The 26,570-nt window shown below is 50.4% G+C and overlaps 1 protein-coding gene across 1 annotated transcript in view; it reads left to right on the plus strand.

Annotated features, from left to right (window-relative positions):
* The window catches only part of TSNARE1 (t-SNARE domain containing 1), a 239,421-nt gene that overhangs the window by 62,938 nt on the left and 149,913 nt on the right, over positions 1-26,570 (plus strand). The window contains exon 2 of the mRNA XM_038760394.1: positions 12,068-12,190. Coding sequence (XP_038616322.1) covers positions 12,106-12,190 — 85 coding nt within the window. The 5' untranslated portion in view covers positions 12,068-12,105. The remainder of the gene's footprint in view (positions 1-12,067; positions 12,191-26,570) is intronic.

Genomic DNA, 26,570 nt, shown 5'->3' on the forward strand with positions numbered 1-26,570 from the left:
CACCATGACAGCCCCTTACCCTCCACCCTATGTGGGTGGAGAATTAGTTGAAATTGTTTTTGATCGCTTACCTCTCAAAGTAAACTTCCTGTGAGCTGGGATTATGTGAGCCTACTCTATTAGACTGTGTTCCTCCAAGTGCACAGTACAGTGCTTTACATGTAGTAAACACTCAGTAAATGTCATTGATGGATTGAGCGATCGTCTGATTGAAAACCAGCCAACAGACACTCTTTCCTCTGCTTGTAAGCAGGGTTAACCTGATGTGTGTCCTCCAAATTTCCCTGTTGAGAAATCCAGGTTGTAACACGTAGTTGGGCTTCTGGTGGCCAAACCCATCAATCAGTCGATAGCATTTATTGGACACCTGTAGTGTTCAGAGCACTCTTGGGATAATGCAGTAGAATTGGCAGGCATGATCTGTGCCCTCAAGGAGCTTCCCATCTTGTGGGGGAGACAGATGTGGAAATGAGTGACTGACAGGAGGAAGAAGGGAAAGGGGGACCAAGACATTTTTTTCCTCGACCCCTCCATCTGCCCATCAGAGACTGGACAGTTCATTTCCCGTGCTGGGGTGACCTGGTCTCTGGGGTCTCCAGGACTTTCTAAATGTTAGAGAGAGTGATGGCTATTTAATGAGTGCTTAATGAAGCAGGCACCGCCGTAGATGGTAAATGCACTTACTGTTCTAGATGCTAGACGTCTGAAGCAGCTCACTGTGGGCAGGGTACATGTCTGCTGATTCTGTTGAATTGTGCTCTCCCAAGTGCTTAGTAAAATGCTCCGCACATAGTAAATGCTCAATCAATACCATTGATTGATTGATAGGCATTACAGGTGGTAGTGTATCATCTAAAAGCAATCAGTGGAACTTATGGAGTTCCTGTAGTGTGCAGAACACTGTACTAAGCGCTTGGGAGAGTACAATTCAATAGAGTTGGTAGATGTGATCCTTGCCCATAGGGAGGTTACAGTCTGTAGGAGAGACAGGCATTAAAATAAATGACAGAGAGGGGAAATAGTAGCATGTGCCAAGCCCCATCACAGGCACACGGTTCCAGAGGCTGAGCACTATCCTAGAGGCTCTGTGTTCCATCGTGGCTGAGGAGCTGCCCCTTGGAGATAAGATCCTGTCTTCAGTGAAAGGGCCAGGTGGGAACAAGTGGCCCAGAGGTTTACACCCCCAAAATCATCCATGACCCCTCCGTTTGGCTCGCTGGCCAGGCTGGAGACAGGTGGCAGATGTATATGAGAAGTTTCCTGTGATAGCAGGGTTAGGGTTCAGGACGAGTTTGAGGTAGACTCTGGGCAGCATCCCTGGTACCCTAGATGACCTTCACTGTTAGTTCCTCTGGTCCTGCTGGCCAGGGGTGCTGAGCCCGGCCCTTTGGCCGCTGGAAATGTTGGCCTGGGAGGCCCGCCGGTGGAACACAGTGGTCTAAGTGCTCAATAAGTCAGGACTAATTCACTGCTGCCAGACAGAAAGGACTTGAACTGATCACTGCTGGGCCTATCTGCTAAACAATCCTAATGTCATTTTATATTTATATAGCTCTTCCCAAGGGCTTAATGGATTTCCTGGGCTTGACCTCTGCTGCTTTCCCAGCATTCCTTGAGGAAGGTGTGGATGGAAGCGAACTCTGCTTCCGAGCTGGTGATAGATGGGGAGCCCACAACCCTTGTAATGGTACTAGTCCTGGAGGCAGGGCACCGTACTAAGATCTCAGGAGAGTATGACAGAAGCCCAAGTTATAATCCCTGCCCACAAGGAGATGACACTTGGAAATGAATCACCAAAGATCACACAGCAAGTGACTCTCCAAATGTCCACCTGCTGCAGTACATTGGGATGGGCGTTTGAGTTAGGCCAAACCTCAACCTCCCTCTTTGGAGAAGGCTCCCAAGGGAAGTTAGACACACTTCTCTTGGGGTGAGTAGAAGCTGGGGGAATTAAGGGGCCAAGCCAAGATTTTGACTTTTTCCCATGAAATTTTCCCTGTGGAGGGTTGGGTGATTTTGGAACCACAATAAGAAAATTGCCTGGACTTCCAGGTTTTGGGGTTGGAATATACACAATAGGGATTGAAAAATACATATTACAGATTGGAGCATGCTCATTAGGACTTAATCAGTTCCTAATAGATACATTGAAGGCCTGGGGTTGCAATTTCCATGAGCCTCTGGGGCTTCACCCTGTCTGCCCATGGTTTGTGGCAAGACTCTGGGCACTGTAGGGGAAGATTCTAAGGCTCCAGTAGATTTGCTTTGCTGCTGCCTCCCGAGATGTTTTGGGGGCAGGGGAGAGAATCCACCAAGGATCCAGGATGATGGTTTGGAGGCGGGGGATAGATAAAGTGGCCACTTGTTTCCTTGGATTAAACTCTGCTTCGATGGGAAGAGACTGGATTTAGTTCAGTTATTCTCTGAGAAGCTACTGCGGAGGCTGCCACTGTGTCCACCACAGTATTTTTGCAGCCACAGCTTTTGAAAACTGAGCTACAGTGAGATTTCGCTTCAGTTTGAAGACATTCAGGCAATAAGGCACGTAGGTAAATACACAGGTCATAATGAGATTTCAGTGAGAACAAGTAGTCTTTCCATGGTGTGTGGTTGTGAGTGGTCACCTAAGGGCCTCCGGGAGAGGAGGGACTCCTCCAGAAGAAGTGGAAAGCCTTGGAGCAGTTGGTAGGTTCTCAGCAACTCTCAGTTGGTGGATCAGTGTGGTGTGAGGGAGGGAAATCCAGTTTCTAGTTTACAATGGAGAGGATTTGGCAGAAAAACTCCTAGAAACTTGCTCCTGGGCATGGAGAAGCAGGCATGGGGGGCTTTCCCACAGGGGTGTCTGTCTGGACAGAGCTGACTCCTCAAGTTCGGCCTGGGGGTCTCCTATGAATTGTTGTGGAAGTCGCATTTGCAAATGGTTCACCATTAAGGTGGTTGGGGCATACAAATCCTAAATGGCAGAGTCTCTGACCAGGAGCATCTCTGGTGGGGGGTGGAGGGTGTGGGGTGGGGTGTGTGTGTGTGTTCAGAGCTCCAGTTTTATATTTGCCATGAACGAAGGTAGCTAGGTAACTATTCCGGTTAATCAATCAATGGTATTTATTGAACACTTACTGTATGCAGAGCTCTGTACTCAGCTTTTGGGAGAGGATGGTACAACAGCATCGGTAGACACATTCCCTGCCCAAGGGACAATAGCACAGAAGGAGTTTTTCTGAGAAAGGGAACAGGTTGCTCACATGGTGGCCAAGTCTGCCTGGGGCCCGCCTCTTGGCAGGTGGTGAAAATTTCACAGAATCTGTGTGCACCTTCACGGCGCTAGTGATCGCTGCTGACTCATTAGCCAGCAGACATTAAGGGGATCTGCTGCTATTTTTTTTTTCACGACATTTCAGCTCAAAGGGCAGAGAAAAATTAGTTGTACTTCAGGGAAACTTTGCATCTTTAGACTGATTCCTGATTAGCAGCGTGGCTCAGTGGAAAGAGCACGGACTTGGGAGTCAGAGGTCATGGGTTCTAATCCCGGCTTCCATACGTGTCTGCTGTGTGACCTTGGGCAAGTCACTTAACTTCTTTGAGCCTCAGTTACCTCATCTGTAAAATGGGGATTAAGACTGTGAGCCCCACGTGGGACAACATGATCACCTTGTATCCCCCCACCACTTAGAACAATGCTTCACACATAATAAGCGCTTAACAAATGCCATCATTATTATTATTATTAGCTTGGGACAACTACTTCTGGTGGGGTGGGGAGTACCACCTCTTTCCCCCCATCCCTCAATTGTCCCACTGGTCTGCCTGCTTCCTTTTTAAAAAAAAATCGTGTTAAGTGCCTGCTATGATAATAATAATAATAATGGTATTTGTTAAGCACTTACTATGTGCCAAGCAGTGTTCTAAGTGCTAGGGTAGATTCAAGGTAATCAGGTTGTCCCAAGTGGGGCTCATAGTCTTAATCCCCATTTTACAGTTGAGATAACTGAGGCACAGAGAAGTTTAGTGACTTGCCCAAAGTCACACAGCTGATAAGTGGTGGAGCTACGATTAGCACCCACAGGGTTGGGCAGGTGGAAATGGGGATTAAGCCCTGTTTCTCATCTTCTGTTCCCTTGTCACCCTCTTATTCTCCCTACACCCTCTCAGGCCCAGGGAGGGTCTTTTTCTCTGCCCTCTCCTTCATCCCTCTGGTTTCCTCCTTCCCATCTGTCCTTTAAGCCCTCTCTCCCACCTGTTCCCCCCACTTTTTTCTCTTTCCACCTCTCATTCCCCTTGTATTCTGTCTCTCCTGCTCTATCCTTTCTCTCCCTCCCTCCTCGCTTCTCTCTCTTTCTCTCCCTCCCCCTGCCCCCCGGTTCTTCCTCCGTTACTCGACTGAGCCCGCTGGCTCACTCCCCTCTGCCGGCACAGGGCAGCTTAATTATGAAGGATCTGCCAAGGTGGCATGAACACTGAGTTGCAGAGTACAGCCTCCTGGCTACCCACGGGTTCTGTTCTTCTGAGCCAGGAGTGGATCGGATCAAGCGAAGGTGGACGGAGACCGTGGAGCTGGGCCTGGGCCAGAGCTGAGGGAGACAGAGGTTTCCCTGCCCTTTTGGGGTTCAGGCCAGCATGGGGCTAGATGAGTGGATACCTTGGAAACGGCCACTCTGCGAAGCCGCAGCCTGCCCACCCCTGGAATCCCATGGGCTGTTCTGGTCACCGCCTCCTAGGAAGTACCTAATAGAACTAGATAATAATAATCAGAGTAATAATAACAATAATTGTGAGTGGGATTTGCTAAGTGATTATTATGAGCCAAGTGTCAGGTGGATGCAAGATAATCAGATAATAATAATAATAATAATGGCATTTATTAAGCGCTTACTATTCATTCATTCATTCAATCGTATTTATTGAGCACTTACTGCGTGCAGAGCACTGTACTAAGTGCTTGGGAAGTACAAGTTGGCAACGTATAGAGACAGTCCCTACCCAACAGTGGGCTCACAGTCTAGAAGGGGGAGACAGACAACAAAACAAAACATATTAACAGAATAAAATAAATAGAATGGTAAATATGTACAAGTAACATAGAATAATAAATCTGTACCAACATATATACGGGTGCTGTGGGGAAGGGAAGGAGGTAGGGCAGGGGGGAAGGGGAAGAGGGGGAGAAGAAGGGAGGGGCTCAGTCTGGGAAGGCCTCCTGGAGGAGGTGAGCTCTCAGTAGGGCTTTGAAGGGAAGAAGAGAGCTAGCTTAGCGGATGTGTGGAGGGAGGGCATTCCAGGCCAGGGGGAGGACGTGGGCCGGGGGTCGACGGCGGGACAGGCGAGAACGAGGCACGGTGAGGAGGTTAGCGGCAGAGGAGTGTAGGGTGCGGGCTGAGCTGTAGAAGGAAAGAAGGGAGGTGAGGTAGGAGGGGGCGAGGTGATGGACAACCTTGAAGCCGAGAGTGAGGAGTTTTTGCCTGATGTGTAGGTTGATTGGTAGCCACTGGGGATTTTTGAGGAGGGGAGTAACATGCCCAGAGCGTTTCTGCACTAAGATGATCCGGGCAGCAGTGTGAAGTACTATGTGCAAGGCATGGTTCTAAGCTCTGGGGAGGTTACAAGGTGATCAGATTGTCCCACAGGGGGCTCACAGTCTTCATCCCCATTTTACAGATGATGGAACTGAGGCCCAGAGAAGTTAAGTGACTTGCCCAAAGTCACACAGCTGACAATTGGCGAAGCCAGGGTTTGAACCCGTGACCTCTTACTCCAAAGCCCGTGCTCTTTCCACTGAGCCATGCTGCTTCTCTAGATCAGATCTAGTCCTTGTCCCACATGGGGCTAGCAGGGAGGGAGAACAGTTATTTCACCCCATTTTCCAGTTGGGGAAACTGAGCCACAGAGAGGTTAAGGGACTTTCCCAGGGTCAGTACACATGTCCGCATGTTTTGTTTTGTTGCCTGTCTCCCCCTTGTAGACTGTGAGCCCTTTGTTGGGTAGGGACCGTCTCTATGTGTTGCCAACTTGTACTTCCCAAGCGCTTAGTATAGTGCTCTGCACATAGTAAGCACTCAATAAATACTATTGAATGAATGAAAGGTAAGTGGCAGAACCATGATTAGAACCCAGATCCTCTCACTCCCAAGTCCTATGCTTTTTACATTAGGCCACACTGCTTCTCATTGCCTGAGAAGGGCAACCAGGATGACCGGGGGATGGAAAAGCCTCCAAAGGTGGCTAAACCTGTAACATTACAACTCTACTGGCTTTTGTTTTATTTTGCATATTGCATGTTTGTCCTTGGGTCTTTCTTAAGATGTTTAATGTTTCATTGCTCCCCGTGTGTCTCTCTCCACTAGTGATTTGATAGCCAATGTGGAAAGCGGGGCCTGAAGTTCTTGGTCTGGGGAGCCCTTTCCTCATTCTTTTGCAGCCTTTGGTTTCCCAAAAACCCTGAAAAAGGAGGGAGGAAGAGAGAGTGATGTTTTTCCAAGCAGTGAGGCATTGTACCTGTTTTAATCTACCCATTTTGTAGTTCTTCTGTTTTCCATTTTGGGCAGCATTGTCTTTGTGGGAACCTGGCATGTCGAACGGCTTTAATCTAGCAATATGCTAAGCAAACACGGGAGCATTACATATTCCAGTGAACAGCAAAATTAAATTTCAAGTCGGTTTAGGAATCCAGGCTTCATTCTCCTCTCCCTTCCCCACCTGCCACAGGTCATGAATATTAATTGAACTCCAGGAGAAGGAGGAGGAGGAGGAGGAGGAAAGGGAGAGAACGGGCCAGCGGAGACCCATTTTCCACTTCTTTTGTAACTGAGCTGTTGATGCCGACTGATCTTTTTCTTTGGAAGTGACCAGAGGCAGAAATCACGGCGCGTTCAAAGCCCCGTTTGAAACGGGATTCGCCTGGCTTCCTGACAGGCAGGAAGAACTGAATTAACACCCAGGACTGTGGCAGTGACTTCCTTGCAAGGAGCTCACTGCTGTTTGAGATCCCCCCACTGAATCACTGTTAACGTGAGTGATTATCGGTCTCCTCTCCGTAAACGCCTGGCCTGCAAGGCTCTGGAGGGGATCAAATCATTTTCAGCTCCCTAGAAGACTGAACAGACAGACTCTGATAATGGTGTTACTGGCTACGGCTGGAGTGTTGTTGTTTTTATGGTATTTGTTGATAAGTGCTTACTGTGTGTCAAATACTGTTCCAACTGCTGGGGTAGATACAAGCTTATTAGGCAAAATACAGTCCCTGACCCACTTGGGGCTTACAGTTTAAGTAGGAGAGAGAACAGGGATTGAATCCCCATTTTACAGTTCAGGAAACTGAGACACAGAGAACTTGTGACTTGCCCAAAGTGATACAGCAGGCAAGTGATGGAGCCGGAATCAGAACTCAGGTAGAGTTTTTCTCAGGACTTCGGCTGTGTCAGGCAGAGTGCAGGACGAGACACGTGGTTGGCTGAATTAGTTTCTAGTTGTCTCGGGGAAAAGCAGGGTGTGATGATTGTTCATCCAGCTGTCAGCTGGTCTGGCCCCTGACTGGTTTGGGAATCAGTCAATATTGTCTGCAGAACACCGTAATCAGCTCTTGGGAGAGTACATAAACTTGGGAAGCAGTGTGGCCTAGGGGAAAGAGCCCAGGACTGGGAGTCGGAAGACTTGGGTTCTAATCCTGGCTCTGCCACTTACTGCTGTGTGACCTTGGGCCAGTCCCTTAACTTCTCTGTGCCTCAGTTCCCTCATCTGCAAAATGGGGATTGAATCCCTGTTCTCCCTCCTACTTAGACTGTGAGTCCCAGAGTTAGCATCCCCAGCGTTGATGGATTTTGGAGGGGACATGGAAGAAGTGTGAGCTGCTCCGTAACTGCCCTCAAAGAGCTTGCAGTCTTTTGGTGGGAAGCCAAGCAGATAGGAATGCTCCCAAGTGCGGTAGCTAAAAGAGGGGACCCAATATGTAAGTCAGATGTACAAGTGAGGAATTAACAACACTTTTTTTTAAAGCAGATACGATGACTGAGGGGGTTGATGTGGGGAACTAATTAAAGAGGATGCTTTCTGGAGGAAGTAGTTTTTTTGAAGGGCTTTAGAAGAGAGTTGGGGTCGGGGATGATTTGGAGATGTCAAGAGATGTTTTACAGAGAACCACTGGAGAAGACTGTTCCAAAATAAGTGGGACAGTAGCAATTTGGGGGGTTCTCACCATCTTCCATAAGGCCTGGGGAGTGGGAGGAAACCCCTGCCACCCCCATCACTACCACAGTGGGGACTGGTCCATTCAGAGCAATTCATGGGAGGTTCCTGGTCGTCTTTCTGGCCGAACGAAAACTCACATCATCAGGCCAGGATGGGCCAGGGCTGCTGGAGCTGTTGTTGGGATTGCCGATGGGTCTCCACCTGAGACTGCCAACCAATAGATCAATGGCCCCTCCTGATCACTCACTGTGTGAAGAGTAAGGTGCTAAGTGCTTAGGAGAGTACAGTGTGATAGAGTGGTAGACCCAATCCCTGCCCTTGAAGAGTTTGCCATCTATAGGAGTCAGACATTAAAATAGAATAATAATAATAGTGATGGCATTTATTAAGTGCTTACTATGTGCAAAGCACTGTTCTAAGCTCCGGGGAGGTTACAAGGTGATCAGGTTGTCCCACAGGGGGCTCACAGTCTTCATCCCCATTTTAGAGATGAGGTAACTGAGGCACAGAGAAGTGAAGTGATTTGCCCAAAGTCACACAGCTGACAATTGGCAGAGCTGGGATTTGAACCCATGACCTCTGACTCCAAAGCCGTTGCTCTTTCCGCTGAGCCACACTGCTTCTCCTGAATATTATAGACTGGGGACTGTCACTTGTGCTTACATTGGTTCTGTTGCTGGGCCTGCCGCTGAGGCATGTTGCTAGGGCAGCTGCTGCTGATCCTTCCACTGGGGCTGGTGGTGGATGCACTACAGTGGTGCTCACTAAACTGGGCCGTCCCAGACCGTTCTCTGGTACTGCTGCTTCCACACCCACTTCCTCCTCTTGGCGGGGGCGCCTGGACCCCCATGCCATTTGGGGCAAGGGACACTGCTGCAGAGAGCCCCGCTCCCCACTGCTCCGGAGGCAGCGGCCCTCCAGAATTCCAGGCTCCCCGACAGACCTCCTCAGATCAGAAAGGCAAACCCCAGCACGCGGTTGGTATTGGCTGACTCAGCATGAAGTGAAGAGGAAATGGTTTTTAGGGAAGAAAGAAACCCTTTTGGGATTGGAATGGCACTATCGATTTTTCAGCAGCCTTGAGAGAGGTCATATTTTCCCCTCTCCCTTCCAGTGGCTTCTTACTCTGCGGGGGCATCTGGATTGAGCAGTGCAGAGCACTGAGGGCATGGTAGGAAAGGGGAGAGAGAGAGAGAGAGAGAGAGAGAGAGAGAGAGAGATATCTCCAGTCATCCTTCCTCCTTGAAAACCAAGCCACTGCCAATGGAGCAGTCATGGATGAAGACTACTTCTGCCTCTCCCCCACAGCTTTCTGTTTCCACATTGGCTGGGTTGTTCTGTCATTCCTGGAGGATGGAGGGGGATTGTTTTCAGCCAATTTCTTCCCCGTCTCTCCCTCCTCCCCCTTGCATCCCCCATGCCAACCACCCTCCAATTCTATCTGGCATCTAAACTTCCCTGGCATCCCAGGCTCACTGCCTCATGGCACCCCCTTTCACGGTAGGTGAAGTGAGAAGACCATAGTTGTGAGGAGCCCCCGCCACTTCACCCCTTAGCACCCCAGAGCCTTGGGCAGAGGCCTGCTGGGGAAGCCGATTCCATGCCCAGGTTTTGTGCGGTGAGGGGCAGCAAGGCTTACCCTCACAGAGAGGAAATTCCCCAGGGAGGAGCCGAAGCTAAAGCATCTGTGGAGACCAATGTTTTCGGCTCCACGTCCTGGGCACTCTCTCCACTGCTGAAGTAGCCCACCTCGTCCCTACCCTGGCCAAGTTTTCCTCCTTACTCACCTGTGTTTGGGAACCATTACCTTGGAATTTGTATGGTGCTTTGACTTTTCTAAAGTGCTGCCACCTTCCTTATCTCATTTTCTGTCCTCCCAGTCACCGAGGGAGAGTCAGCTGTAATCATCTCTGTTTTACAGCCTAGGAATCCAAGGCCCAGAGTGGTTAAGGCATTTACCCTTGGTCACACAGCAAGCTAGAACCCAGGTGTTTTGACTCCAAATCCACTAGCTAAGCTCCCTCCACCAATTCCCTGGAGAATGGTGTCTGAGATGGGGGCCAGTGTCCCCCCGACCAGATCTGCCTGGGCCAAAGTCTCTGACATCAAGCCCAATACTCTCTGGAGAGGGGCCGGAAAGTCCCAAGAGAGAGGGAAGGGAGGATGTGTTGGGGGTGACCTCTGATGGCGGGCGGGCAGGGAGAGGGGAGCGCAGTGACTTGGTGAAGGGGAAGGAGTGGCACAGAGGAAGTTTGGAGGCTTTGATTGCTTGGATGCTGCAGAGTTGTGAACAGGAGGGGTGTAGTGAGTGATAAGACCATTACCTGAGGACGAGACAGTAGACTGGATTCCGCTGTGCCCTTCCAAATACTTAGTACAGTACCCTGCATATAGTAGGGGCTCAATTAAAGCTCTTGATTGATCGACTGACTGGAAATCCTTGAAGCTTAAGACCTGGGGTCTGGCAGAAACTTTCAACAATCTTGGGGGCCACAGAGCCCTAATAGGCTGAATTATCTAACAGGCTAATGGAGCCCTAGGCCACAAAGGTTCTCATTGGAGGTCATAATGTCCAGCTACAGGCCTTCAGGGGTGACTGAACTCAGTCTCTCTCATGTAAGTGTTTGCCCTCTCCTCACAATTCTGAAATAAACGTGACATTCATTGCTTGATTTTCTGCTCTTTCCAGGCACTGCGAAAGTATGTTTTTGTCGGTTCCCGTTTCTCCATGTCACAGCAGAAGGGATGTTGTGTTTACATTTCCGTTCCCTCGCTCTCACAGCTCAGAGGCGGGAGCCATCATTGCCTGAGGCCCCCCGTCTCTCTGGGCAGGTGGGCTGTGCAGGAAGGAGGGTGCACTGATCCCCCCCTCCCCGGCCCCTACCTTCACAAATTTGAACAGTTTGCCAGGAGCTTGAGCAGATTGGCTGTCACCAAATCAATCTTCCCCGGGAGACCTTTACAGGGAGTTCTAGGATTCTGGGACTCAACTGGGATAGGAGTCAGAAGAAAAATTTCTCTTTCTTCGTAAACACCACGTATACGCTCAAAGATTTGCACACAGACACACAGAAATGCGCACACAGACACACCCAAAAGCAGGTATGCATAATGACATGAATGCAGATACACACAGGTACCTTCAGGTACAAATGCGCACATAGACGCGCCTCCAGACTACATACACAGGTGGACAAAAACCCCCGAGTGTACATAAACCCCCACAATGGAATCAAAGCCAAGAGTCCTCATGGCCCGTTTCCTTCTGGGATCTCCCGGGACTTCTCTTAGCCTAACCTTCCCTTCCTAAAACCATGGCAACCACATTCCCAGGAGGGCTAGTCGTTGGCAGGTGAGAGGGTAGTGGCTCCCACCCGAGCCTCACCTCATCCGCCCACAGCTGTGGCCTTCTCCCCCCAAACTTTAGCCTGTCTTAACTGTGGGATGAGCCCTACCCCTATCCCTGCCCCCAGTCCCTTCCTTTAGACCAGATCGGTTAAGTCCGAGACCCTGTTCCAGCCTGTCCCGGAAGGTTTCTTGGTAAACTACTCCCCTTCTTGCCCTCTCCAGGTGGGAATAGGGGTGGAATAGTCTTGGAACAGGTGACGTGACAGGGCTGATTACCTCACCTGTTGCCAAAGAGCTTCAGGATTATAACTGGCTTCCTTCTGTAGGAACCTGGGCAGCAGCTGTAAAGCCACCAATCACCAAAGCCCCGGGGGCCTGGGCAGGCTGAGGCAGGGAGGGAGCTAGCTGGGCGTTGTTCCTTAGAGGCTCGTTGAGGCAGTGTGTGTGACCCCAACTCCACGGGAGGGGAGGCGGTGCCTTGGTCTGGAGGAGTGAGGTGTCATCCTGCCTAGCTCCAGTTCTGCTCTGTTTCCTTCTTCAGCTTTCCGAGGAGTCAGCTGCCTTCACCACCAGCCGAAGATGTCTTACGGGTCCATCGATGGCGGGGGATTTGGAAGCAGGAACCCTTTTGTGGGCCCTTCGCGCCAGGGCTACCAGCCTTTAGGTATTGTTGAACTTTGTTCTCTCTCTTACTGGGGGTGGTGGGAGAGATGAGGACAGGGTGTTGGGAGATGTCCTCTCCTGTGTGGTTTTGCTTCCCTCGACCCTCGTGAGGTGACCTGGACCTCCCCTGATCCCCTCCCGGAAACTGCGAGTTGGCCCTGCCATTGAAGAGTGAGGTTTCTCTGTCAGCTGAGGCCGTGGGGGGCTTGTATCCATTGTAGTGGGGAGTGCTGTCAGGGGTGAAGTTTCTGTCAATCAATCATATTTTATTGAACTCTTACTGCATGTAGAGAGTATTGTACTAAGTGGTTGGGAGAATACAATGAGAGTTGGTAGACACGTTCCCTGCCCACAATGGTTCTTCAGGGAGTGTGCTTCTGGAGTGCTTCTTGTCGTCTGCTTCTGGGAGCTGGAGCTTCCAGGGGCTCACTGGGCTGACTGGAAGGACTTCCTAGCCTCAAGCCCCATGACAGTTGAGGAGCCAGGGAATAGGGACATTGGCCAGAAACTTGGACTGGTGCCATGATCCACCGTGGGACATCAGGGTGTGGTCTGACCTGCATCAGGGAAAAACCCATAATCTGGGGATCAGTTGCCCTGGGGCAACCCTGATTTCTCTGTGGAAAGAATCTGGCTTCTTTATGGGGCTCTCTAGCATGCTGTTCCCTGTCCCCCACAGCTTCCCTCCATGTGGAGGAAACCCAAAGGACCTCCCTGTGCCTTGGATGGCCCCACTGAAGTATAGACCTTCCCCTTTGAATCCACCTGGAGCAGCCTGGAAGCATAGGTCATCATGGGCTGCAGCAGTGGACTGGCCTCTGGGCTCAGAGGCTTGTGTTTGCATTTCTTGGACTGGGGTCCATGTCCTCCTGGGTGTTTGCAAGAAGGTGGGCCGGGATGAAGGTCTGTCCAGGCACAGCCAGTGGTGGCAGAATGGTGCCCAACTATCAATGGGCAGGGGGCACTGGTGCTCAACATTATGTCTGGCGATGATATCTGTTCATCATTGGGCACTGGTATCGTGATCCTCCCGTTTCTCCACAAATCGTCTCATACCGGGAATATTGCCCAGTCCCCCTGGGCTGAAGTGGGAGCCTCTGGCTTGCAGCCAGTAGCAGGAGTGGGGGGAGGGAGGGAGGAGTTGTGTGTGTGTTTGGGAGGGGGCTCTATCAGGAGTAATAATAAACCACGATGGTATTTATTAAATCCTTCCTATTTGCCATGCGCTGGCGTAGATCTATAAGGTAATCAGATTGAGCAGTTTCCCTGTCTCTTTGGGGCCTTTTAATGAGTCTCTACTATCAACTCTGTTCGTTTATGGCAGTGTATTGGGTAGTGTGTTGTCATCCATTTTCCTCCCGTGTCCCATCCAGTAATGGGGTGATGTAATGAGCATCCCTTTGAACCTGTTGGTTTATTTGCATTCCAGAACTTGGTGGTTTGTGATCCTGAATTTCCCCTTGATGTTAAGTCTTGCACTTCGGTGTGTTGGCGGAATTGCCCTAGAAGTCAAACGTGCAGTAAGCGCATAGTTAGCGCCAAACAAATACCATTTAAAAGAAAAAAAAGACTGACTAGTCCTGAACCTTGTAGCCAGCTCTACTTTAAGATCATTGGTGAGGGGGAAAGGATCTTGAAAAGATCCTTCCAGTCCGGACGTGACCAGCTGTATTATTGCCAAATCGATTTACAGACTTGATGAACTTTTCAGGGCAATCCAACATTAACAGTCGTTTTGGTGACCAGATCCAGTGATACTGCCGAGCCTTTTGTCACATCTACAAACCCCGTATCGAAGTCTCGGCATTGTGCCCTGCAGCGCAGCGAAGATGGTGTCTCCCAAGCCCCGTTGCGATCCGAAGCTGCTTGTAATTTCGATGTTGGTCCAAGAGAATTCTAGGTAGGATTTACCAACTATAGAGAGCACTGAGATCCTTCTGTGGCTTCCACTGTCTGCACTCACTTTCCCTTCCCTTCCTCTCCATCCTCTTTGAAGATGGTGACAGTGGACAGCCTGAGTATGCCACCAATGGTCCCCTAACACTGGACCAAAAGCCAGGGCCTGTTGCTTGAGAGAGGGACTGTCCATCCCTCAGGTCACTGGGACTCCTGCTGGCCCCTGCTCCTGCCCAGGAAGGGGGCAGAAATTACTGCAGCAACATGATGCCTTCTCAACTTCTAGAATGTTGGAAAGCCTGTGGCCATGGCTTTGGCTGGGACTGTTGGACTGAGCCATGAGGAGCCTGAAACCCTGTTCCTCTAGCCACAATGCCCTGTTGCTCATGTGTTTATCATCATCCTTGTCACTTATTCTTTTTATTGTTTCGCCTTTCCTTATGTGTCTGTCGCTAACTCTCCTCCCACTCGTGAGCCCTTTGGGTGCCAGAGATGGTGTCTAATCCTCATCTTTGCATTTTTTTCCCACTTCTTGGTACAGGGCTGTGTTCACAGTCGGTGTTTAGTAAATGCTCGTATTACTACTGTAATGGTGGTATTTGATCCCAGGTGTTGCATGTGTTGAGGAGGTGACTGAAGAGCACTGTCCTCCGCAGGCTGGTGGGAAGTCAGCAGGTGAAAGGTGGAGGATTCCGTTAACTGGGCTAGCAGCTGCCACTCAGGCAAGGGACAAGAGGCCGGGCTGGGGCCGTATATTTTGCTATTGACCGATTGACCACAGAGCCCATCCAATTAGGTGAATTTACGGCTCCCGCTGACCCTGGAAAGAGGCTGCGGTCTGGATTTATTGGGAGAAGTGGAGTTGGGGTCAGCTCAGGGTGTAGATTCTAGTGGTTTGTTGGAAAAAAAAAAGAAGACAAATAGATCATCTTGAAATAAATATTTGTTCAATGAACATGAATTGTGCAAAGTGGGTAGTCATTGGAGTTACTTTCAGGGCAAGAAGGTTTTTCTCAAGAGGTGATGAGGTCCCTGAAGTATGGGAGAATCATCCCAGAGGAGGGGAAAATGTTTTTGGAGGATGAGAAAGAGCTGACAGGAGAGGATGAAGGCCTTCTAGGTGTTCTCAGATAAGCAGATTTGCACTGGTAAAAGAGGGCAGGAAGAGAGGCATTGTGCACACATGCGCACACAAACACACGTCCCTACACGTACAACATTCTCAGTTTCTCGTTAAAGCTTTAATGGACTGTGAAACAGACATATAATGTTTACTCGGGTGAAACACCGAACTTATGACTAGGGAGAGATGTAATAGCTTGGAAAAGTAGGTTCTCTACCTACTTTTCCAAGCTGTTAAGCCTGCCCCCCCACCGTCTCTCTGTCTCTCTCTCTCTCTCTCTCTCTCTCTCTCTCTCTCTCTCTCTCTCTCTCTCTCTATATATATATATATATATATATATAGTTATAATCCCACTGGACTAAAGACTCAAAACTTTGCAGAAGCCTGTGCAAAGAGCAGTTCTTTGTAGGCCTTCCTGCTCTCGTCCCCTCTGAAGTGCTCCATGAGGCAGTTGCCTCACTCCCTCAATGTCTGAGACTGCTCCGTAGATGGAACTGCCTGACCGACTGGCCATGGAAGCTCGCAGTATTGGCCGGGTTTATTGTCAGTCAGATTTTAAGTTCAATAACGTGGTTCGTCCATTCCCTCTCTCATTCATTCATTCAGTCAGTGGTATTTATTAAGCACTTCCTGTGCACATAGCACTGTAGTAAACACTTGAGAGAGTACACCATAACAGAGTTGGTAGTTCCCTGTGTTCATGGTTCATTGATTTTTTTTTTTTCCAGTCAGGTGCATCGAGCAGGTACTGTGTGCAGGGTATCGTACTAAGCGCTGGGGAAGGCACAAGGATGCACATCGAGGCTCCCTCCCTGACTATCCACCACAGCCTGCTCCCGATCTAAGACTAAAGCAGTAGAGAGGGCTGGTGAGGGGCGTGCAAGGAAAGATTGAAAAGATTAAAACAGCAGAGCAACATTAGGGAAAAAGGACCTCGATAAAAGCCATCAGAATTATGGCTCGTTAAAGCTAGAGAGAGGGCTTTAGGTCCACAACCCGATTATCTTGTATCTGTCCTAGTGCACAGTTCAGTGCCTGACCCATAATAATAATAATAATAATGGCATTTTTTAAGTGCTTACTATGTGGAAAGCACTGTTCTAAGCGCTGGGGAGGTTACAAGGTGATCAGGTTGTCCCACATGGGGCTCACAGTCTTAATCCCCATTTTACAGATGAGGGAACTGAGGCACAGAGAAGTTAAATGACTTGCCCAAAGTTACACAGCTGACAATTGGCAGAGCTGGGGTTTGAACTCATGACCTCTGACTCCAAAGCCCATGCTTCTTCCACTGAGCCATGCTCCTACTTCTGAATTTAGTCATTCAGTCGAATTTATTGAGTGCTTACTGGGTGCACAGCACTGTACTAAGCGCTTGGAAAGTACAAAACAGCAATAAAGAGAGACAATCCCTGCCCACTATGGGCTCACGGCATAAAGAAGGGGAGACAGACAGACATAGTAAGTGCTTAACAAATACCACAGTTATCGTTCTTCTTAGGAAGCCGGTCCAGAGTCCAACAGCCATCGCCTTCTACCCACTGGGGCTCCTGCCTGCCTGGAGAGGGAGGGACCCCAGGAGGGAAGCAGCTTGGCCTAGTGGATACAGCGTGGGCCTGGGATTCTGAAGGACCTGGGTTCTAATTTCAGCCCCACCACTTATCTTTTATGTGACCTTGGACAAGTCACTTCACTCCTCTGTGCTTGTCACCTCATCTGTAAAATGGGAATGAAGACTGTGAGCCCCCATGTGCTACAGGGACTACGTCCAGTGTGATTAACTTGTATCTACCCTTGTGCTTAGAACAGTGCTAGAGACATACTAAGCACTTAACAAATATCATCATTATTATTATGTGAGGGGCAGGGGATGGGGCAGTGCCACTCTGGCAGCATTCAGCACGCCACAGACACTCCTTCCCTCATGTTTGCTGCTCTCCAGGTTTTGCTGGAATATGTCGGGGTGCCGTGAGGGGATGCTGGGGGTGAACTATTTGCCAGTGGCCATTTTTTATTGCCCTCCATCACTTGGCTCTTTAAAGTCTAAATAACCACTGGAGCTGCATAGGTTTTGAATAATGCAAAGCGTCGCTTAGTAGGAGTCGATCAGCTCCCCACACCATCCCCTTTTCGGGTTGGTGTTTATGCTCTGCACCATTATTAAACTTTAAAGGGATGCTCCTGCATGCATTTTGTTAAAAAGTTTTGTTTTATTTTTCGTTTGTCCTTCAGTTTGGACTCTGCTTCTCTTTCTTGCCATCTGGAATGCCTTCCGGGTCTTTTGGGGGAAAGGAGAGCACACAGAGAAGCTTCCCAGTCCTGCTAGGAACTTCCTAGGAGGATTGCGGAATCACTGTTCCACCAGCATCCTCTGAAAAAGCGTAGACGGCCTTCTGTTCAGGCAGATTTTCAGAAGACTCTCCCAAAGATTTGGAGAGAAAGCTTTTACTCGTATAAAATTATCCCAAGTAGTAGTAGCAGCAGCAATCATGGTAGTGGTGGTTGTAATACTAGCAGTCATGGTGGTGGTGGTAGGAATGATGATGCTGATTAAGTGCTTACTATGTGCCAAGCACTGTTCTAATAGTGGGGGTAGATACAAGGTCATCAGATTGTCCCTCGTGGGGCTCACAGTTTCAATCCCCATTTTACAGATGAGGCAACTGAGGCATAGAGAAGTGAAGTGACTTACCCAGAGTCACACAGCTGTCACAGTGGCGGAGCCGGGATTATTCATTCAATCGTATTTATTGAGCGCTTTAATGTGTGCAGAGCACTGTACTAAGAGCTTGGGGAGTACAATTCAGCAACAAATAGAGACAGTCCCTGCCCACAATGGACTCACAGTCTAGAAGGGGGGAGACAGACATATAATTATGAATATGTACATATATACACAAGTTCTGTGGGGTGGGGGCAATGAGGAGGGGGAGCAGAGGAAAAGGGGGGCCTATTCTGGGAAGGCCTCCTGGAGAAGGTGAGACCTCTGACTCCCAAGCCTGGACTCTTTCCACTAAGCCACGCTGCTTCTAGTAGTAGTAATAGCAGTCATGGTGGTGGTGGTGATAGTAGTAGTAGCAGTCGTCGAGGTGATGGTGGTGGTAGTAGTTTTGGTCGTGATAGCAGTTATTGAGCTCCCATTTGGTGTGGTGCTCTGTACTAGGTCATTGGGAAGTACAGAAAACTGAAATGACCCATTTCTTGCTCACAAGAAGTTTATGCTCTAACTGGTGACAGAAAAATCAATCAATGGTATCGAACATTTACTGTGAGCAGAGTACTGTACTAAGGACTTAGGAGAGAGCAATACAACAGAGTTGAAAAATATATCCAACTAGAGAAGTCAACAAAATTAAAGCAGAACTATAAACGTGATAAGGAAGATGGGGATGAGTTCCCAGCTGCTTGAGGAGCACTGGGGTAGTGGTGGTGGAGAAGGCGTGTGGAGGAAGTGGATGGAAAGAAGATGCACAGTAGAAACCAGTTTGACTTGGAATTTGGAGATTTCAGTCAATAAAAGGCAAAAAAAAGGTTGATTGGGCACTGTGCACAGAGTCCTGTGCTGGGCTGCTGGGAAGAGCGGAAGAGGAGGAAAAGACTCACCCCAGGCCCAAGAATCTGATGTGGGGGACTGAACACACCCAAACACACACTGTCCTGGAGGTTGTGGAGAGTCTGAGGGCAGAGAAGAGATGGTCCCTACCCTCATGGGGCTGACCGTGTAATGGGGAAGATGGGACAGGGCCTAAAGTCATGGGGTCTAATCTGGGAAGACCTCCCGGAAGAGGCATCTCAACAGCTTTTAGTCAATTATTGGTATTTATTGAGCATTTACAATGTACAGAGCAATATACCAAGCACTTTGGGACAACGGAGTTAGTAGTTACATTCCCTCCCCAGGAGCTTGCAGTCCTGATAGGGAGACAGACATTAAAATAAATAAAATACAGATATGTGCATAACTGCTGTGGGGTTGAATGTGGGGTGAATATCAAGTACTCAAAGGATTCAGTTCTAAGTGCTTAGGTGATGCACAAGGGAGTGGGAGTAAGGGAAAAGAAGGCTTAATGGGGGAAAGACCTCTTGGAGGGTTTGTAATTTTAATAAGACTTTGAAGGTGGGGAGAGTGGTGGTCTGCTGTATATGAAGGGGGAGGAAGTTGGAAGTCATGGGCAAAGCCTTGGCAGTGAGATAGGTGAGATTGAAGTACAGTTAATTAGGTCAGTGTTAGAGGAGCAAAGTCTGTGGTCTGGATGGTAGTAGGAAATCAGGAAGTTAAGGTCTGAGGAGGGAAGCTAATTGAGTGCTTTAAAGCCAGTATTACAGAGTTTCTGTGTGATGTGGTGGTGGATGGACAACCCCTGGAGATTCTTGAGGAGTTGGGAAACTCAATCCCAAAGACTTCTGCTGCTGCGTCTCTGCCGTTAGAGAATTTCACAGCAATCTTTCAGCTCTCTCCAGCTGGAGCCGGCTGGAAGCAGCTGGGATCTCCTCTGGTGTGAGTCTATGGTGACTCTCTGCCCTCCGGGGTCAGAGCAGTAGACTCCCAGTTTCTTTTAGTAAATAAAAAGTCAGAGACAATCTTCCCACAACCCCCCACAATGGCAGAGCTGCAGAGTGTCCATTCGGAGAGAAGAGAGTGGCTTAGCCTTGGCTGCTGATCTACCACAGAATGATGAGGAGGGGTACAGAGGGGGAGAGAGGTGGAGGGCCAACGTGTTTTGTTTTTTTTTCAAACTCACCAGCGAAAAGTAAAAGTGAAAGAGGAGGTGCTGTGCGGATCAGGGCTGGACTGGAATCCTGGAGACGCGTCCATCAACCCATCGTTAGTGGGCACGGTCCTCGTGATCTCTGGGCCTTGGGGCCTTTAGGCCTTGGGAACTTGGGGCCTCATGACCTTTGATCCTCAAGACTTTGGCCCCTGTGACCTTGGGTCTTTGTGGCCTCTGGCCCTCATAGGCTTCCAGACCCAGAGTCCTGGAGCGGCTCACCTGGGTACCCTGGTTCAGGGAACGTCTAAACATCCAGCCTTTTGGTGCCTTTCCAGGAATTCAGCTCAGTCCTGATGCCAGCCGGATGCCTGGTCCTTTCGGCTTACCGACCGCCCCCAGGAAGGAGCCCCCCGCCGCGCCCCACGGCAGGATGGCAGGCTCGGGCCCCCACCCCGGAACACTCCGGGCCAAGAAGAGAAAACCCAACTTTTGTCCCCCGGAGACCGAGGTCCTGGTTTCCAAGGTGACCAAGCACCACCAGCTGCTGCTTGGGACCGGCCTGCTGAAGGCCGAGCCGGCCCTGAAGTACTGAGTGTGGAGCCAGATCTTGCAGGTGGTCAACACGCTCGGCTACTGCCACAGGGATGTCGTGGACCTCAAGCACAAGTGGAGGTACCTGAGGGCGTTGGTCTGGAGGAAGCTGGGGGACTTGTGGAAAGCTGCCCACAGTCTGTGCCCGGGTCTGGCAAACCCCTGGCCTTCACCCTGACCCCGGTGGAGCAGATAGTTGCCAAGATGTCTTCCTGCCAGGTCACGCAGGTAGTGGGCTACAGCCTGGACACATTGTGAGGTAAGTTTCCCAGTGGACTGTGAGCCCTCTGCCACCAAGAGGCTGGAGACATCCTCGACTTGCCGGTCCACTCCCAGAAACCACCGTCTGGAGCTTTGGATGTGCATTCACGTCTTTCTTCCTCTTCCAGGTTCCTTCTTCCCTCTTCTTCCTCCTCTCCTTCTTCTTGTCCCTTCTGGAAGTCAGGCCAGAATCTGACCAGTGGCTGACCCCATGACTCACCCTGTGTGTCTGGCAAGGGTGTTTGGGAGGGTAGCAGTGGGGTTGAGTTGTGCCACGCAGGCGGGTGGGCGGGTTGTGCCTGGATGGGGGCCAGAGGCTGGTTGCTGTTTCAACCAAGCCAAGCACTGTGGGACCCCAGAGTGGGGGCTGTCACTCCCCAGGCTGGGAGGAAGGGCGAGGCAGGCAGGGGACTCTGGGGGAAGACCCCTGGTACCTTACATCATCACTGCCCGTCTGAGCTGAGACTCGGTGAGAGTTGTCTTCTGACCAAGGTGATGGAGCTGCAGGCCCACCCGGAGGCAGGGGAATGGAGCGAATGACCTCTTCTGGAAGTCCTGGTCATGTTTTGGATCCTACAGTGGCAGTATCAGAAGGTTGGAGGACCCCACCCTTGCTACGAGCACTGTCTGCCAGGGAACGGGTGACTGGGTGGAGAGCATGAGGAGAGGGAAATGGAGCCAGGGTGAGAATGAAACATGCCTTTGCTGACATTGCCCTGGTGGAAAAGACCAGTCCCATGGGCTGTGAACCCTATTGGCCTCCGCTGCTTCCACCGCGGTGTTGGTGTTCTGAGGTCTCTTTCTGTCTTCTCAACTGCTGTCTTTCTCTGACCTGAATGAAGTAGAGAGAATAGAAGGTCGGGAGGGACCAGCCCCATCTGTGCTCCCAGCTCCCAGGGGTGTTCGAGAAGTTGTCACTGCTGTTGATGTACATGTAGTTATTTTTCAGTGGGTGCACCGGCTGAGGAAGGAAAGGTTGAGAGTTGTGGGCAGAGCAACTGCTCGATGAGAGCGAGGCCAGGCGTGGAGGTCTTGAGTGGGCAGGACTTACCTATTGTCCGTCACACAGACACAGGCACTAGAGGCGGAACCTAGCGTGGTGTTTTGGGCTATCCTCAAACGTCACCCTCCCCAGATCCCCCGTGGTGCAGTGCCAGCTGGCACAGAGGCAGGAGCCCCTCTGCCAGAGCTGAGGGGCGCCTGGCTTTCATTCCTGAATCCAGAAGGCTCAGGTCCTCCCAGGGGCTGCCCTCCCCTTCCGCAAAGCCTCTTAGGTTTTTCAGTTGCCCCCCGCCCCCTGCCTTTGTTCCCTTCGAAGCCGTTCTGGGGATTAATTTTTGTTATTTTGATTTAGCAAAAACCTCGGTGACCTAATCTGCAGAGGGTTGCATTCCTGGCAGGGCTCTCCAGCCCCCTCTGCTTCTGATTTCACTCCTTCATAATTCTCACTCCCAGGACTTTTTCCAGTCCACCCAACCACACAACTCTGCATGGTGGAAACTTGGGCTCCACCTCCATTCCTGTCCCAAGTGGGACTGGGACCTTCGCTGACCCATCCTAACTCCTGAGGATGAGGAGGGTGACTCCGGGCAGAGGGAAAGCGGGGTGGGGGCGAACTGCTGTTATTCTGGGATGGAAGAACTGCTGAAGGGCCCGGAGGCAAGGGGATGGCTTAGCAGGGCTGTCCGTAGAGCACTGGAAGCAGCATGGCCTAGTGGAGAGAGCACAGACCTGGGAGCTAGGACCTGGGTTCTAATCCTGTCTCCACCACTTGACTGCTGTATGACCTTGAGCAAGTCACTTCTCTAAGCCTCAGTTCCCTCATCTGTAAAATGGGGGCTAAGACTGTGAGCCCCATGTGGGGCAGGGACTGTGTCCAACACAATTTTCTTGTATCCACCCCAGGGCTTAGTACAGTGCCTGGCACATAGTAAGCGCTTCACAACTACCACAGTGGAGGGTTGAGCTTGAAGGGGGAGTGGCAGGAGGAGCGAACCCTGTAATAAATACTCCCCAACGTTCCCAGTTCCTCAAAGGAGCCTGGTGCATTTGGTAACCTGGGAAAGTGAGAGTCTAAGGGAAAAATGAAGACTAAGTGGGCTGTGCCCTTCACTGTGTACTTCCGTGCTGAGGGGAACTGTTGCCATGATGAAGGCTGGAATGTTGGAAACTACCCCTCTCCTCGCCTTCCTGCTGTGCGTTCCTCTGACCCGGCCTTGGAGATGAAGGCTAGAGACCCAGGGCCCCCCCCAACCGCTGCATGCTACAGTGAGACAAAAAGAGGAGGGAGCATCGAAGGAAGAGCCTGCTGTGGGAAGTAACTGGGGACACTGGACAGCCTTAGTGGCCCACACTCTTCCTGGGCCAATCCTTTCATTACACACCTATCGCTGGGGCAGCTGACTTGATAGACACCTGTGGGCCGGTAATAATAATGATGGCATTTCTTACTAGGTGCAAAGCACTGTTCTAAGCGCTGGGGAGGTTACAAGGTGATCAGGTTGTCCCACGTGGGGCTTACAGTCTTAATCCCCATTTTACAGATGATGTAATTGAGGCACAGAGAAGTCAAATGACTTGCCCAAAGTCACACAGCTGACAAGTGGCGGAGCCGGGATTAGAACCCATGACCTTTGACTCCAAAGCCCGGGCTCTTTCCACTGAGCCAAGCTGACCTGTGCCGCTTCTCTGCAAGGCTGGGTTAAGATGGACTCAGTGGTCATCCTTCTGGGAACACTGCCATTTCTGTCCTTCCTCAAGGTAGGGGGATTCCATACACCACCATTTTGATCGAAGTGGTGTCTCCCAACCTCTTACCCCCTCTCCCTCCAGGGTTTGGTTGTGATTCATGTGGCTGTTGTAAGCTCCTCTCTAGACTGTAATCTCATTGAGGTCAGGGAGCATGTCTACCAACTCTGTTGTATTGTCTTCTCCCAAGCGTATAGTATAGTGCTCCGCAAAGAGAAGCACTTAATAAATACCGCTGATTGATGTTACGCTGCCTTTCTTTGGGGCCTCAGGCTGGCATTTGTGCTGTAGGGGGACTGTTGAAGGTCAGAAAACCATTGGGTTTTCTGGGAGCTTTGCGGAGGAGGCTTGTGGCTTGAAGAAAAGGGAAAATGAGATATCGGCCCAGCACCTGGGAACCCACCCCCTTTCACTCCCTGTAACTAGCTGTGCCTTCTGAGAAGTAGCGTGGCTTAGTGGAAAGAGCCCGGGCTTGGGAATCAGAGGTCATGTGTTCTAATCCCGGCTCTGCCACTTGTCTGCTGTGACCTTGGGCAAGTCACTTAACTTCTTTGTTCCCTCATCCGTAAAATGGGGATTAAGACTGTGAGCCTCATATGGGACAACCTGATTACCTTGTATCTACCCCAGAGCTCAGAACAGTGCTTGGCACATAGGAAGCGCTTAACAAAACACCATCATTATTGTTATTATTATTCTGCTTTGTGGCCCAGAGGCCCAACCCCTTCAGATATCCTCTCCCTTTCTTGGCTTTGCCGGCCCAGGCCTGCCAAAGTCTTCTCTCAATTCTCTCTCTTCTCAGGGGTTTTCTCTTTAATGGCTTCCTTTTTCACCTTCCCATTGGGTCTGCTTCTCCTCCCTCTCCTCACCCATCTCAGACTCTGCCTCCATCTCCTTGCGTGGATCATCATCTCTGTCTCTGTGTCTGTCTCTATCTCTGTGCCTGTAACTTTCACTCACATCTCCATCTCCTCTGTGTCAACCTGCTGTCCATCTGCCTTTCTGAGGCTCTTCCCCTTGCCTCTCCCTCTCTATGTCCCTTTCTATGTCTCTCTCCCTGGTGTGCACATGCTCTCCCCCCTCCATCTCTCCCTCTCTCCCTCTCTCCCTCTCTCCCTCTCTCCCTCTCTCCCTCTCTCCCTCTCTCCCTCTCTCCCTCTCTCCCTCTCTCCCTCTCTCCCTCTCTCCCTCTCTCCCTCTCTCCCTCTCTCCCTCTCTCCCTCTCTCCCTCTCCCTTCCTCCAGCTCCCATTCCCCCATCTCCCCCCCCCCCCCCCGACTCCCAGCTCTCTGTACCCTTTACCTCCTTACCATCTTTCCCCTCAGGTCAGTTGGGCTCTGTTGGGGTGATTTATTTATCCCAGTAAGTACAGCCTGGTTGTTCTTAATGTGACTCCTGTGTATTGGCAGCAACTTCCAAGTTCAAAACATCTTGCAGGAAGCAGAAAATGCCTGGAGGGAGTTGGAGAGGGGGAATTGGTTGAGGGGGAGGAGAGAGGAGTGGATAACAGGCAGGCGTGACCTGTCGGGGCAGAGATAGCGGGCAGAAGTGATTTGTAGGGTAAGGGACAGTGGGCAGATGTGAGCTGGAGGGCAGGGAGGGCAGGGAGAGCAGGCAGATGTGAGCTGTAGGGGCATGGATAGCCGGCAGTTGTGACCTGTAGGGCCTGATGATGCTGAAGCTTGGGAAGAAAGGTCGGAAAGATGCTCTTATTTTGGAGGAGCTTTTAGTGCCATTAAATTACTAAATACCGAACCTCATTTAAAATAATGGATTGTTTTCCCCCTGCTCTACCATTGCTAAAACAGCTATAGTATAAATGCTGGAAAATAATTCTCTCCCCATCATTCAAAGTGGGCACCATTGAACAAGGACCTTTGTCTCATTGTGCCTACCTATTGCCATTGACCTGTTTTCTCAGAGATGATTAAATTAATGCGTTCGAAAATAGGAGCGAGGAGGAAAGGTTAAAGGGATTACGGCTGTTTAGCCTAGAGAGGCGGCCAAGTGGAGGACTTAATTCCATTTCCAAGCATTATTCCCAGGGTTGATTTTCTCCCACTGAGATTGCGGCGTATTTCAGCCTTATGGCCAGAGCTAAGACATCGGGAAGAACTTCCCAGCCACATGATTTAGGTGGGGGGAACTCTCCCTTCCGGGGAACCTTTAGAAGCAGGCAAGGCTGGTCGGTGCCCCAGACAAGGGTAGAGCTCTGACTTAGGGGCCAGAAAGACTGTTGTTAGACAAGGATCCCTGCCCCCAGCCAGCTGGCCCTGGGCCTAAGCAGAAGGCTGAAAAACATTCATGTCAGCTTGACCAAAGACATCTGATCACAAGCAAAGTGAGTTTAGTTGGAGGGGTGGGCTGTAGGCTGTTAGAGGATGAGTAAGGTGAATCCTGGAAGGCTTCCTGGAGGAGGTGGTCTAGAGCTGCGATATGAAGGTGGGAGGTTGCGTGGGGAGGTGGAGGGCGAGATGGGAGTTGGGAGAGCTAACTGATTTCCTTTCAGCGTATTCTCTGGGCAGTTGTTCATCTCCAGCTGAGGGCCACGGGACAGTTTCCCTCACCTTTCTTACAACCCTCGTTTGCAGGTCTCGGCAATTTGATAGGTTGAAAGGTGCCCAAGAGGACAGAAGAAGCTCCAAACTCACCATATACTTGCAGCTTCAGTCAAACCTTCCTACCAACTTAGGGTTACATCTTTCTTCCCTGACGGGCAAAATGCCAGTTGCCAGTGTCCTTTCGCTTCCCCCAAGCTCCCCCAACCATTTTCCTGAGGTATTGGGGAATACAGAGGGCCAGAAGGGTCCTCTGGAAGTCAACTCATCCAGTACCCTGCTTCCGGGCAGGACCCACACCCCAAAGTCTCTCCCAGACAAGGTGCAGACCCTTTCCTCTGTTTACAACCCTCCAGGGGCAGAGGGGACCCTGGCTATATCTTTACAGTGTTTGAGATACTGAGAGATGCAGACTAAGGGCGTTGAGTTCTTGGCAGATATGAGGCCAGAACTTGGGTCATCAGTGGTTTGGTTTTCCACTAGTCTATTATT

This window comes from Tachyglossus aculeatus, chromosome 18 (genome assembly GCF_015852505.1).
Source record: "Tachyglossus aculeatus isolate mTacAcu1 chromosome 18, mTacAcu1.pri, whole genome shotgun sequence".
NCBI classification, from domain to species: Eukaryota; Metazoa; Chordata; class Mammalia; order Monotremata; family Tachyglossidae; genus Tachyglossus; species Tachyglossus aculeatus.